The sequence below is a fragment of the Rattus norvegicus genome, chromosome 9 (genome assembly GCF_021556685.1).
Source record: "Rattus norvegicus strain SHRSP/BbbUtx chromosome 9, alternate assembly SHRSP_T2T, whole genome shotgun sequence".
NCBI classification, from domain to species: Eukaryota; Metazoa; Chordata; class Mammalia; order Rodentia; family Muridae; genus Rattus; species Rattus norvegicus.
In genome coordinates, this window is record NC_141542.1 from 88,377,647 (window position 1) to 88,391,399 (window position 13,753).

General features: G+C 44.4%; 1 protein-coding gene across 12 annotated transcripts in view; it reads right to left on the reverse strand.

The window, feature by feature from the left end:
* Nucleotides 1-13,753, reverse strand: part of Fn1 (fibronectin 1) — a 68,671-nt gene that overhangs the window by 23,251 nt on the left and 31,667 nt on the right. For 6 of the 12 annotated variants that reach the window (NM_019143.2, XM_087564876.1, XM_087564870.1 and 3 more), the window contains 8 exon segments: nt 950-1,219; nt 2,356-2,445; nt 4,226-4,408; nt 5,515-5,787; nt 7,094-7,285; nt 10,080-10,166; nt 10,882-11,050; nt 12,468-12,562. In NM_019143.2, coding sequence (NP_062016.2) covers nt 950-1,219; nt 2,356-2,445; nt 4,226-4,408; nt 5,515-5,787; nt 7,094-7,285; nt 10,080-10,166; nt 10,882-11,050; nt 12,468-12,562 — 1,359 coding nt within the window. 12 annotated transcript variants of the gene reach the window in all.

Below are 13,753 nucleotides of genomic sequence, written 5' to 3' on the forward strand. Positions count from 1 at the left end.
TGCTATTTGGAAAGTGGTCACGTGCACCCCTATTCAGAGCTAAGCCACAGATGGTTTTGATAACAGGTCTCCTAATCACTGTCCCTGAAAATATATCTATCTGTGCTTAAAGACATAGTCTAGCCTGACTCGCACCACACAAAGCACTCTACCAGTGTGCGACACCCATCGCAGCCTTTTAAAAAACTTTTATTTATCTCAAGAAAAGGCCTCACTGAACTGCACAGGCTAACTTTGAACTCTCAGCAGACAAGGAGGGCCTTCCTGTCCCAGCCTCCCAAGTATCTGTGATTACATACGCATCTGTGCTACCAAGCCCAACCTTAAAAGAAAAAAAAATCATAGGTTTACAGTAAATTTGGTACCACATTATGTTTTGAATGCAATCTTCTTAAAAACCAATAAAGATCCAATAGTAGCTCATGCCTCTAAGGCCAGCACCCAGAAGTCAAGGCGAAGGATCTTAGATTAAGCCCGGGCTACATCAGTCCTGGGTCAGTGTGGGCTAGGAGACTCTCTCAAAACATCAGAAATAAAAACTGACCAGCAAGATCACCAGAGCATAGCCAAATCAAGTGACAATTTCTCCGAAGAAAAAAAAAATTCTTTTCAAATGTATTCTTAGAGGGAGAAATTTTTTGCCACACACACACAGGCTATCACTGCCCTCTTCCCCTTTTCATTGAGACACAGGGTCTCATTGTATAACTCTGGCTGGTCTGGAACTCACTCTGTAGAGATCCACCTGCCTCAGCCTCCCGAGTGCTGGGATCAAAGGCAGGCGTGCACTGCAGTGCCTGGTTCCATCACTGCTTTTTGAGTGTCTCCTGCCACCGTCTACTTTTCCAGGGATGCAGACTCAGAAGGCATGAAGCTCTCTCATAGCCTACACGGAACCATAGGAATTCCACACCAGGGAATTTCTTTGCAGATTAAAAAACAACATTACCCGTGGATTGCTGGCCAATCAGTGGGGGGCTCTCCTCTCTGCCATTAACAGCAATGATGGTGACAATGTACTCCGTGCCCGGATTAAGGTTGGTGAGGGTGATAGAATTCCTTGAGGGCGGCACTCGGTCTTGCCTGGGTCTTCCGGCAGAATGCTCGGCGTGATGGCGGATGATGTAGCCGGTGATGGGGGCCCGAGGAGCCACCCAGTGGACGGTGAATGAGTTGGCGGTGACATCAGAAGAATCAAAACCAGTTGGGGAGTCCAGACCTGTTTTTCCCACCCAAGGAGGGGAGCAAAAGACAACAACCACCAGTTTAGACATCCAGGACGATGTGGGGGGACACGACAGACCCTGCTATGCGGTACCGATAGCTGACCTCAATCGGTTTACACACGCATGTCTTCTTTTTCTTTTTCAAAGTCAGTTTCTACATTATACCGAAATACTGATATTTCCAAGGGCTTTAGCATTGACACAAGCAAAAGCTATCTAAGAGGAAGGAACTTTTAATTAAGAAAATGCCTCTATTAAGATCAGGCTATAGGCAAGCTTGTAGGGCTTTCGCTTTATGAGTGATTGACAGGGGAGGGCCCAACCCATTGTGGATGTGCCTTTTCTGGGCTCATGGTCCTGGATTCTATAATAAAGCAGACTGAGCAAGCCATGGGGAGCAAGCTAGTAAACAGCACCCTCCATGGCCTCTGCATCAGCTCCTGCCTCCAGGTTCCTCCCCTGCTTGAGTTCCTGTCCTGACTTCCTTCAGTGACGGACTAAAGTGTGGAAGTGTAAGGCGAATAAGCCCTTCCCTCCCCAATTTCCTATTGATCCTGGTGTTTTATGAAAGCCAGCACAACAACTCTAACTAGGATAAGAACCCAGTGACATTCACCAGGAAACAGAGGGAACTCCATTGTCATGTTAAACAAAGTAACATTATTATATAAAACAAAGCCATCCAGCCTCAGAAAGACAAATAATGAGTTTCCGCATATGTGGATCCTAGATTTTAATTTTTCATGTGTGTACGGAGCATCTACACACATGTGCAGAGAATAGATCCTGAAAAGGGAATGTGGGGAGAAAAGAAGATGCCTTAAGTGGGAGAGGTTGAAAAGGGTCAGAGAATAGAGGTGACAAGGTGACATGAGAGCGGAAAAGGGGGGTTGTACATTACTACAGAGAGGAAGGGGACCAGGAAGGGTGGCAGGAGGGCAAGGAGAGGAACGGAAGAGGTAGGTCAACAGAGCATGTGAAAACACTCCTCTATGATAACTGAAATTGATTGATTGATTAATAAAAAGTAATGTACCAACCCCACAAAAGGTGGAGACGCATTTTTTCAGACTCGACCTATCATTCCGTTGCTTAAAGCTGGTAGCCGGGGGTTGTCAACATGGCTCACCTGTTTTCTGTCTTCCTCTGAGAGGGATGCTCTCATGCTGTTCGTACACGCTGGAGACACTGACTAAGTACTCAGTCCCAGGCAGGAGATCTGAAGAGGCAAGTGGGATTTGCTTTAACCTTGAGAGCATGAGAAAGCACAGCGCTCCCTGGACTCCTTCCTCTGATAAAATGTCCACGCATTTGGTCCCATAGCCTACCTGTAGCTAAATGAGCATCTGCATCTGGAAATAATCTGCAAGGAAGGGCCACTTTGTCCTGTGCCTCTGTCAGCCCCCCAGTCCCACAGGTATAAATGGAACTCAGTCAAGTGTAAACACAGGGCATCAATATCCCTTTCATCCACTCGAAAGGGCATCTGTGAGGGCCACTGATGAAAGTTTTCTGGGAGTCTACATTACCGTCTACCCATCACAACCACCGTATGAGGCAGTCGGCGGCTTCCGTGCTAGAGAATGTTAAGATGCACAGTTGGACAAAGCTTGACGTGTGTCCTCCATGCCATCAATGATTTCAAGACAATGAACATATCCAGTTCCCCTAGGTTCGCTACACTGCCCCAAACTGCTTAATCTTTAAAATAGGGTAAGGATAACGTCTTTCAGAGGAAGTTCCTTTGGGGTCATAGCATTAGCATGACTCTTTTTTTCCTCTTTAACAAATGGTTTCTTAGCTCGTGCGTCAGGATGGGTATCCTTTACGACACCCTAGAATCCTAGGCTTCAGGGAGGTGGAGAAGTGGCAATGGTGAACTTGGGGATCTGGTCTCCCAAAAGCACCTGCCGCGCTACCCCTGACTCTTCAATGGCTGCCAAGCAGATCACTCCTCCACTGTTCCATAGCCAACACCAAGAGCATTGGCAGTGAACTTCAGACACTCATCCTTGGTCATGCCTTCCCAAAAGGTAGCATTAACATAGCCATAGATATATGAGCTCCCGGAGCCTGTGATGGCAAAAGACTGTCTTACCATCATACCCTCTGGGAACAGAGTACACCTGCCCTTAAGATACACAATTAACACGTGACAGGGTTTGACTAAACTGGTGCCAACGTGTGATTTGGGACAAAGTGGTTCCTACTGAGTCAGCAGAAATGGCCTTGTGGTCACAATCTAGTTAAATATCTGGGTCCTCTGGTCCTTAGTCACAAAGTGAGATAGGAGACCAGTCATGCTGCCCCTTTGTATCTCACTTTCTGAGACACATCTGAAAGGGAGAGTGGGTTTTCTCACCATATTTGTGAATGGACCTAAATGTAACTAGGTCTTCTCATGTAGAACCCGTGTACTTACACATCTTTCTACAATGTTGCAACCTCTGTTCTCTTTAATTCAAAATATTCTTTTCCAGTAGGAACCCAGAAGAGAGGATTTCTATAAATTGTCTAATAAATGTCAGTTGTTTTCTAAACTCTCAGGCTTCAGAGAAATTGTGCAAACACGTGTTTTCTGATTATGAACTAAACTTCTTCTGCCTTTCTCCACACAAAATTGATTCTAAGTTTTCTAATGCTAAATAGATCACCTGCTGGTGGTATATCACCCAAAAAAGGACAATAACCCAGACAGGCTGATCCCCATGATTCTCACTCTTTCCTTGGTTACAGAATTCATTTGGCAGTCACTTATTTCTGTGTGCTTGAGCAGAAAGTGTTTGACACCTTGCCAGTTCACAGTTGGTGCATTCCACTAAGATTTGTAGCGATCAAAGGTTTGCCACTCTAGCAGAAACGTTTCATCTTTCACGGTTTACAGTGTGTTCCTCTGTTACAACTCTCCTTTCTCCTAGGCTTTCCTCCCTGAGAATTTAGAATCCACTCATTGTGCTCCAGATAAGTGTCTACTGAACCAGCTACGTTCGAGCGCGTACTTGTTAGGACCACGGCGTTGTCTGAGGGTGAAATGGACAGCTCTGCCACATCCTCCTCGTTCTTCACAGGTGAGTAGCGCACCAAGAGGTTGGTTAGCTCAATGGACGGAGGCGGGGCCCAAGTGACCCGCATAGTGTCCGGACCGATATTGGTGAATCGCAGATCCGTGGGAGGAGGGACGGCTGATTTCAAATAAGGAAAATTGAGTTAATGCAATTTTAAAGTCAAAGCTAAAAACAGTAGCTGAAAAGGTAAAAACCAGTATCTCATGCAGAAAAGAAACAGTTACAGTCATGCAAACAGTCTAATCTAATCTAGATCATGTTACACTACTGTTAAAAAACAAAATAATGAACAAAACACTATAGAGAACACTGTTAGGCCCCTTTAACCTTTCTGCCATGATCAATGCATTTTAAAGAATTGTAATCTACTTTCAAATAGGTTGGCTTTGTATCGTGGTTGTTATTGTTTTAGTACATTGATACCACGGAAGATTTTTATCCCAGGCTGAAGAGGCTTAAGTTGCCACACAGCAAAGACACAGAGCGGTACTTCCGAAGAAACACATGCACGCAGACAGAAAAGACAAGGGGTCCTCAGTTTCCCCAGAGTATCTACACACTACTGCATTGCCGTAATGTCATTCAGTGAACTCTACTCACAAGTGAGGGGGTTCATGCACAGTGATTCTCAGCAATGTTTCTTCCCATGCAGGGCAGAGAACCTTTAAGATGTTGCATGCTCGTCTCTAGACTGTGGTTAAAGAGGAGTTTCTTTATCCTGCACAGCAACTGTCTAGAAGGCCCTATGGTTCACCGTCTTCCTACTCTGAGAACTCCCCGTCTGCTCCACCCTAATTTTTGATGGGTGTTTTATTAGCTACAAAGGATCGTGGGAACTTATCAAAAGGTAAGAGGAAGCACACAGCGGTGCATTTTGGAGGTGTGTCTTGGTATGAACAGGTTTTCGTCATTCGGTTCCATAGCCATACTTTAGAACAGAACAGCTCAAAGATCTGTAAATTCAATCTACTTTGCACTTCGTAAATCAGAGATCTAGAGTCCTTCATCTTCACATCTGTTTGTACTTTGAATGAAAGTGCACGAGACTATTTATAATGTCTTCATGCAGTTAGGCTAATGTATCCCTTATCTTTGAATGTGCCCTGTCTCCATCCCCATGGCCAATCGCTGGCTTCTCCTTGGCAACATCCAAATTTAACCACAGCGGTTGAGCAGCATGCAACACCATCCATGTCTCAAACACAGAAGACTTCAAGATTCACCCGTTTGCTGTGTCAGTGTAGTAGGGGCACTCTCTCCGCCATTAATGAGAGTGATAACGCTGATGTCATAGTCAATGCCGGGTTCCAGCCCTGTAACTGTGTAGTATCCTACTGAGGAGTCCACAAAATCTTCAAAAATGGGGATCCCTTCTCCTGCCGCAACTACTGTGATTCGGTACCCGATAATGGTGGAAGAGTTTAGCGGGGTCCACCTCAGGCCGATGCTTGAGTCAGTTATATCAACAAAGCTTAGGTCAGTGAGCTGGGGCACCTCTATTGAGTTATGAAGCAAAGGGGAGGCAAAGGAAAAGTAGAGCAAAAAAAGAGGAAAAAATAAAGCAGTGTACATCAGGTGACCGGTAGTGAAATCGACAGAATGGTCAAGCAATGATGGTATATGCAATGTGTCCCAAATTATTTGAAAAGACTTCCCAAACATCATAAGTAAATTTGCTTCCCTGGGAGAATAATGCGGGTTACCAGATTCTTTTAGGGGCTTTCTTCCATTTAGAAAATGTCCCCAAATGGTAGTTTTAACTTCTCAAGTGCTTAAAGAAAGAGCCACAAATACATGGCCAATGTCAAAATCATTCTCAGAACCTGAACTTATCTGTAAAAGACACTGGCCATGATGGGGGAGGAAGAACACAAAACGTTCAGTTAAAAAGAAATAAAATCTTACAAAGGTTTAAAAAAAAAATTGGCTGGTTAATTGACTTATTTTCCACGTTCAAAACTCACGACGGCATCATGACCCTGGTATTAATATATGTTGTGAATGTGCCACTCAAACACACAGTCAGGCCAAGGCCAGCCAGCATTGAGCACTGAGCCCATTCCACTGCCAACATTTTAATTCATGTAATTTAATTAGTATTCATAAATGCATAACAAAATACTGCAGAGGGTAAGAGAGTCTGACCAGTGCTTTCATTCTGCAGAAGACTTGGGACAAACAATGAACCTGTCCCTAGCCGGGCCTTTGTTACTCTGTCTTTCAATTCAGAAGAAAGCAAGCCCTGGAGGCCTGGCCTTTACTTCCTTCCTTTCTGTCATTTTCACCCCACTTCCAATTTTAAAAAGGATTAGAAGCGGCAAGATAAAGATTTGGATTGTCAACCAAGTGTGTTTCACTGCTCACATATGGAGACAAAGACTGTTTTCTAGATAACCGTTGGAGGTGGATATGGATTGTAAAAGCCGGGCACAAATGCCCCAGTGGGATGCATTTACCACATTACTTTTAGCCTGTCAGCACTGGGTACAGACACGCGACACTGTTTAGTAATCTTTCCATGTGAGCAAACAGTACAGAGTTAATGCCATGGCTGCACTCATCACGTACCCATGGCAACAAACAGCATCCCGGGGAAGCACAGAGAGTGAAGCAGAGGTAACAGGAAAAAGCCTTCATCCAAACAGTTGCTTTTTGGCTTTGTGGGATTTTTGGAGAGCGCACTGGGAGGGTGGCATTAAATCCCAACTGTATGGGACACACTCAGCTATCTGGGATTAAGATGCTAATCCCCACTGCTACTCAAACTGCCTCTCTGAGGAGAGCAGCTTATTTTTCTATTACCTGGGATGACGGTATCAGAGATAGGGGCACTTTCCTTGTCATCTTTGACAGTGTAAACACTGACATTGTACTCCAGGCCAGGATTCAGGTTTTCAAAAGTGCAGGAACTCTGATCGGCATGAACCACTTCTTCCAAAGCGGTTCCCTGCTGCCCGTTTGTGGGGGTGGTGGTTATTCTGTAGCCAGTAATATCTGGAGTAAATACAGAGAGGAAGTTACCATATAGAACATTTGGGACTCAGGGTATATTAAACTGAACGCCAATGATGGACCCATAGAGGAGAAGGGGGGACAAAGGGGTGGGGCAATGGCATACCGACAGCCAGAAAGTAGGAATTAGTTTTAATCTTCCTACTCTGAGTGACTAGTCCAAGGCAATTTATGGTAATTTCACACAATAACTAGAGAATCTGAGAGTCTCCTGCACTCAGAAATGAATGTTTGAGAAGAAATGCTAGCTTGATCATTTTACATCGCACCCACTGGGTGACCTTACACACCTGTATAAATGTGTTAAGTGCAAAATAAAATCATGGGACCTTTAACAAAGACAAGGAAATCTTAGAGAAGACCTGAGACTTTCCCATCTACAAATTCCAGCCTCCTTTTACTATTTTATCCTGCTTTTCCTTATGAGTGACCTACAGGAGAACTGAGGAATATTCTATTTTTTTTTGAATGCTCTGACATCACTTTCCACCTAAACATTCCCCAAGACTATAAAGGTTTGAACTGTGGGAATGGGGTTGGGGGGAGATGGAAAAGAGAAATATAGACGCTCATTCTAGAAAAAGAATGTTAATCATAGAAGAATCCAGAATTATGGAAATTGGGCAGTCAAGGTATTAAAGAAAAGGAGGCATCAATAAATCTATCAGTGGCCAGAGCTCTGCAGGCCAGGCTGAAAGAAGACACCACAATACTGACCCACCGAGAACAGGAATGAAAGTATATTCTGTCAGTGGGGAGAAGGTGACCATTACCGTGTTATGTGCTAGGAAACCCAATGGGACGGGAAGTCAATAATGTTTCGGTCATTTCCTTCACGACTGACCATTGAATGGGCAGGCCACTGAAACCAAAGATTAATGATCCCGCTGGCCAGGAGCAAAGAACGTGTCAGCTTCAAGTTTCAACCTGGGAGTAACTTATCTGGAAACAGTGTAGCTGTCACATTATATAACACACTGCCACAGAGATGTTTCCTATTTCAAAAGGAGTATTTTTATAGATAATTGCCTGACACACGTGCCCGAGCAAGGGTAGGAACAGTGGAAGAAATTACTTCTACAAATTACAGACTCAGCAGATAAGTTGTTGGCCATGTACTGATGAGGACCTGAGTTCTTATCTCCAGAATCTGCATAAAGCCAGACACCAAGGAACGTGTGTGAAATCCCAGTGTTGATGGAGAGCATTGGGAAGTGCAGACAGGAGAGTTCCCAGAAGTATCAGCCTCCCTGTCTTCAACAAGAGGGAAGGCAGTCATGTACACTGAAGGCTATCCTCTGACCTCCATACACACGCTGAACCACCTGAACTCACACACATGAAAAATGCATGTATGTAGGCATGCATCCACCATACAAATACTTATGTGTGTGTGTATATAATATATAAAGATAGATACAGATACAGTTTACAGGTTTGTCAAGACACAACCCACACTGTGACCCCAGGCTAGCATTAAGATTCACTGTATATACCAGGCTATTCCTCCTGCCTCAGCCTTACTGTTGGGCTGACAATGTTACTTTTATAAAATCATTATCGGTGAGTAAAATTAGAAGCAATCGATTAACGAACCGAATATATTGCCCCAATTAGTTTGCTCCCATTAAGCATGCTCTCAAAAGCAAGTAGCATAGTGTCGCAGCGAGTCTTCCAATGGAATTACAGCTGCTCGTGTAGCCACGCCCAGCTTTTTGCATAGCTGCTGGGGATGAAATCAAGTCTTCATGCTTGCACATCAAAAGCTCTTACCCACCTGAGCCATCTCCCTAGCCCTGTCTCTTACATTTTGTAGTTCAATTCATTACATATCCATAGGTTATTATAGGTCAGCTCTGTGTACTGAACCAACATGGATTAAAGAAACAAAACCTGGTTGAAAATAATTTGGAATTGTACTGGGCATACACTCTTGGTACTGCTCCCAAAATAATCTAGTAGGGCAACTACTTCCACAGCACTTGCTATTTGTTAGGCTACAAGTAACCCTCAGATAACTCAAGTACACAAGCAATGTATAGGTCATACGAAAGCACGACACCATTTTATGCAATGCTGAGCAGCTGCCGATGTTAAAATCACTGGGAGTCCTGAAACCAGCCCCACCCAGATACCAAGAGATTTGTCAAACATCGGTAAATAGTCAACTTCAGATTTCCGGTAACTCCAGAGAACTATATACTATGATTTCAGCCTTTAAATTGGGCTTTAAATTTATTGATTGATTATGTGTTTATTTATTTATTGTATGTTTGTTTGCTATGTGCATGGGTTTTATGCCTGCACGCGTGTCTGTGTGAGGGTGTCAGACACCCCGGGAACTGGAGTTACCGACAGTGGTGAGCTGCCGTGTGGGTACTGGGAAGTGAACCTGGGTCCTCTGAAAGAGCAGCCAGCGCTCTGAATTGCTGAGCTAGCCCTCCAGCCCCAGTTTGGGCATTTTTAATGAACTGAATAAAAAAATCTTGTTTCCACTTAATCCCTGTAATTCCCTATTTCATAAACATTTGTCCCCCCAAACCCCACATCCCCGCTCCCCACAGCCTAGCATTTGATTGCTCTCTTTCCTGTGGCTTAAAAAAAATATGCAGATGTGATGTACATGTAGGTCGTGAACTTTCTTATTCTCCTGTATCACTCATGGAGAGCTGAGTACTTCCTTTCTCTTTTTTTCTGTGAATGGAATCCAAATCTGTCTTGAGAAAGCCTCCCTCAGATCCACCCCACACTTACCCAGGGGGCTCCGATTTCTTACCTGGGGTGGTGCTCCTCTCCCAGGAGACGGTAAGCACTCCAGTGTCAGGATTGGCCTCCAGGTGCAAGTTGGTTGGGGGAGACAGCGCTACGTAGAAAAGAAAACTTAAAAGTCAAATCGAACCCAAAACACTTGGCCAGGGAAAAGTTACTCTACGCCCTCTCCATCCTTCTTCCCTTTCCTTTCTCCTTCTTTGTTTTTGCCTTCTTTTATCCCTTCCCTCTAGGATTGGAAAGATAAAGTATTCTACAAAAACACAGGCGACAGTAGAACCCTGATTAGGGTTAATGCTATTATAATTCACTACTGAAACTGTTTCATCTGGCCAGTTTGGAAGACTCTTGACATGGAAGGAACACTTCCAATTCTGTGGCCTATGTGGTGCCAGCTATGCCGAATCAAATTCTGAAGACTATGCTGATGCTAGAGGAGATGGGCTCTTCCTTTGTTCTCATAAGTAAGCTGGAATGCTAGCATTAGAATTAGAGGAATTGTTTCCTTTTCGAGACAGGCTCTCACTGTACAGCCATGGTTGGCCTAGAACTCACTATGTAGACCAGGCTAGCCACAAACTCTCCAACATCTGCCTCTCTCTGCTTCCCAAGTACTGGGATTAGAGGCGTGTAATATAAAACCCAGCTCTACCAGATTGGCCTAGCCAGTATTTTGGTGAGGCTGGCCTTGAACTATTGATCCTCATTCTTAACTTCACAAGGACTAGATTAAAGGCAACATTGACACACTTGGCTTTGGTAGCCTTTTCAAATAGTTTAAAAGTTAAAAGAAGGAAAGCTCTTCTCACGTGTCACTACTCGGTTGACAATTGGTGCATCTCTCTCCTGGCCGTCCCTCAGGACTTGGATGGTGTACGTGTATTCCACGCCTGGAGTCAAGCCAGACACAACGATGCTTCCTGAGTCTGAAGTCACTTCTCGGGGTGCTTCACCTCCCTGGCTTGGTCGTACACCCAGCTGGAAGAAGGAAAGCCAACTCAGCGTGAAGGATGAATATTCCAGAGCTCCCAAGAGGTTGTAGTTAGTTATACACAGTGAGACGTCCTTTAAAAATCCCCACCGTGCATTTATTTATGGGGTGGGTAACAGGTTGAAGGCTCCTGGAAATAAGCTGGAGGTTCTTCTTCCTTCGATACCTTTGTAATAGAAAAGTTCTAGCGAAATGTCATTGTAACTGTTTGACTAAGAACCTTCTGGTACACACCAGCAGTACACAGGGAAGAAGTGCCCTGGGCGCCCTCTTTAATAAGTTAAACACATTTTCAGTTAACTCTCCCGTTATTATCAGCCACTTTGACACGTGGAAATAGAAAACGCTTTCCTTCAAAGACGTGTGTTCCTAACTACGAAGGCCTAGGTGATATTATTCTCCGTGGCTTCTAAAAACCTGAAGGACATCATGTCTTCGTAAACGGCCCTCTGTACCTGAGCAGCCCTACTCAGCAACATGGCTATTTGCATACTAGAAAGCAGAGTGACCCTCCGTCTACTTCTTTTTCCTGCCTCTAAACAATGAGGCTTTGATTTCCAGACATAGTAAGTATCTCTTTTTCATCCTTTGGGCGCCAAAGGATGGGAGTCTTTAAAAACACATTCATTTGTACCCATCACTCCCTGCTATCATTACTTTAAAGAACACGACTCCAGAGATCTAAAGCAAAGACCTCAATTTTAATTCCTATTAAGAAATTCACCCACAGGGCTTTGAAACAAGTGGAGATGAAACTGATTGGATAAAAATGTGATTTTTTTTTTAAGTGACCCTCAGTTTAATTGGTCTTCCCAATTTGGTTTTCGTCAACTTCTCAACACCCATTTAGAGTGACACATCAAATGAAGTTTCGCCATATTTTTATTTTAAAATGGGGTTCCCTGGGGGGAAGGACAGAAAACTGAACAAACGCTACAGTTCTATGCTAAAGGTGTTCTTCCTTTGCAAAATGGAGAAGCCTCAGTGCAGGCTTTGCCCTCAGAAGGTCCTGGAGTATGAGTATAGGGCTTAAAAAATCATAGTCTGGGGGCTGGAGAGATGGCTCAGTGGTTAAGAGCACTGACTGCTGTTCCAGAGGTCCTAAGTTCAAATCCCAGTGACCACATGGTGGCTCACAACCATCTGTAACAGGATTCAATACCCTGTTCTGACAGCTACGGTGTACTTAGATATAATAAACCTTTTAAAAAAGGGTTTAGGGGGGTTGGGGATTTAGCTCAGTGGTAGAGCGATTGCTTAGGAAGCGCAAGGCCCTGGGTTCGGTCCCCAGCTCCGAAAAAAAGAACCAAAAAAAAAAAAAAAATCCAGGTCTGTAAAGTGTGGCAGAAGTGGGAAGGCACCTCTGGGCTGGGCTATATCATGAGAAGTATATCTGCCACTCACCTTGAAGCCAATCCTTGGAGCGGGGGTCCAGGTGATCACGATTGTGGTCTCTGTCACCTCGGTGTTATAAGGTGGAATGGAGCGCAGAGGCTGCACTGCAAATTAACCAACATGAGGCTCAACATTAGATGCATGGGTGTTGGCCAGGACTGCAGATTAACAAGCATTTTGGACAGAGTTGTGGTCTAACCGCTAAGTAGACAGAGAATGGAGCCCAGCTTCATTCATCAGCTCAGAAGTTGAACATCACTGCCACTTACTCAAGTTACCCAGGACCAGGTGAGACCCAGGAAAGGAGGTTGGGGGTGGTGATTCTCAGGTCCAGCTTTGGGCTGAGGTTTGGGGTTTGAACTTCTGGCACGGACCTGTCACTAACCGTAAGTAGAAGGAGGGGCTAGCTGACCTTAGTGAAAGCCCCCTTCGATTTCATGGGTTTTATATCTGTATCTTTTCATCATTTGGGGATCTTATCAGCACCATAGACCCAACCCTCAAACTTGTGGTTGACTGCTCAGAAAATAATGCTACAGACACTCAGTCCCTCACCACTGTGACATAGGAATCACAAGGAGGGCTGGAGAGATGGCTCAGTGGTTAAGAGCACTGACTGCTCTTCCAGAGGTCCTGAGTTCAATTCCCAGCAGCCACATGGTGGCTCACAACCATCTGTAATGGGAACTGATGCCCTCTTCTGAAGGCAACTACAGTGTACTTATATATAAGTTAGATGGTTGTACCTTAATTAAAAAAAAAAAGATTGTTTTATTGTGGAACTGGAGAGATGGCTCAGCTGTTAAGAGCACTGACTGCTCTTCCAGAGGTCCTGAGTTCAAGTCCCAGCAGCCACATGGTGGCTCACAACCATCTGTAACGGGATCCGATGGCTTCTTTGGTGTGTCTGACAGCTGTGTGCTAATATACATAAAATAAATAAGTCTTTAAAAGAACAAAAAAAGGAATCACAAGGAAAGTATGTTTGGTGTTCTAGTATCCTGATACCACCATCATTCCTTTACTGAAAATTCGAATTTTTTTTTTTTTAACAGACTGGAGTTGTTCAGCAGTTAGGACCAAATGCTGCTCCTGCAATTCACAACAGTCCACTTTTACACCTGGGAGTCTTCTGTTTCTTGAACCAAGCAGCTAAATCTTGCCCCATGTTTGAGACAATATTTTTCTGCCCAGGCAGACCATTACAGGAAACTCACCAAGCCACAAACCCACAAGCTGATGTCAAACAAAGGATGTGCCTGTACGGATGGTTGAATTATGGGTTCTGGCAAGGC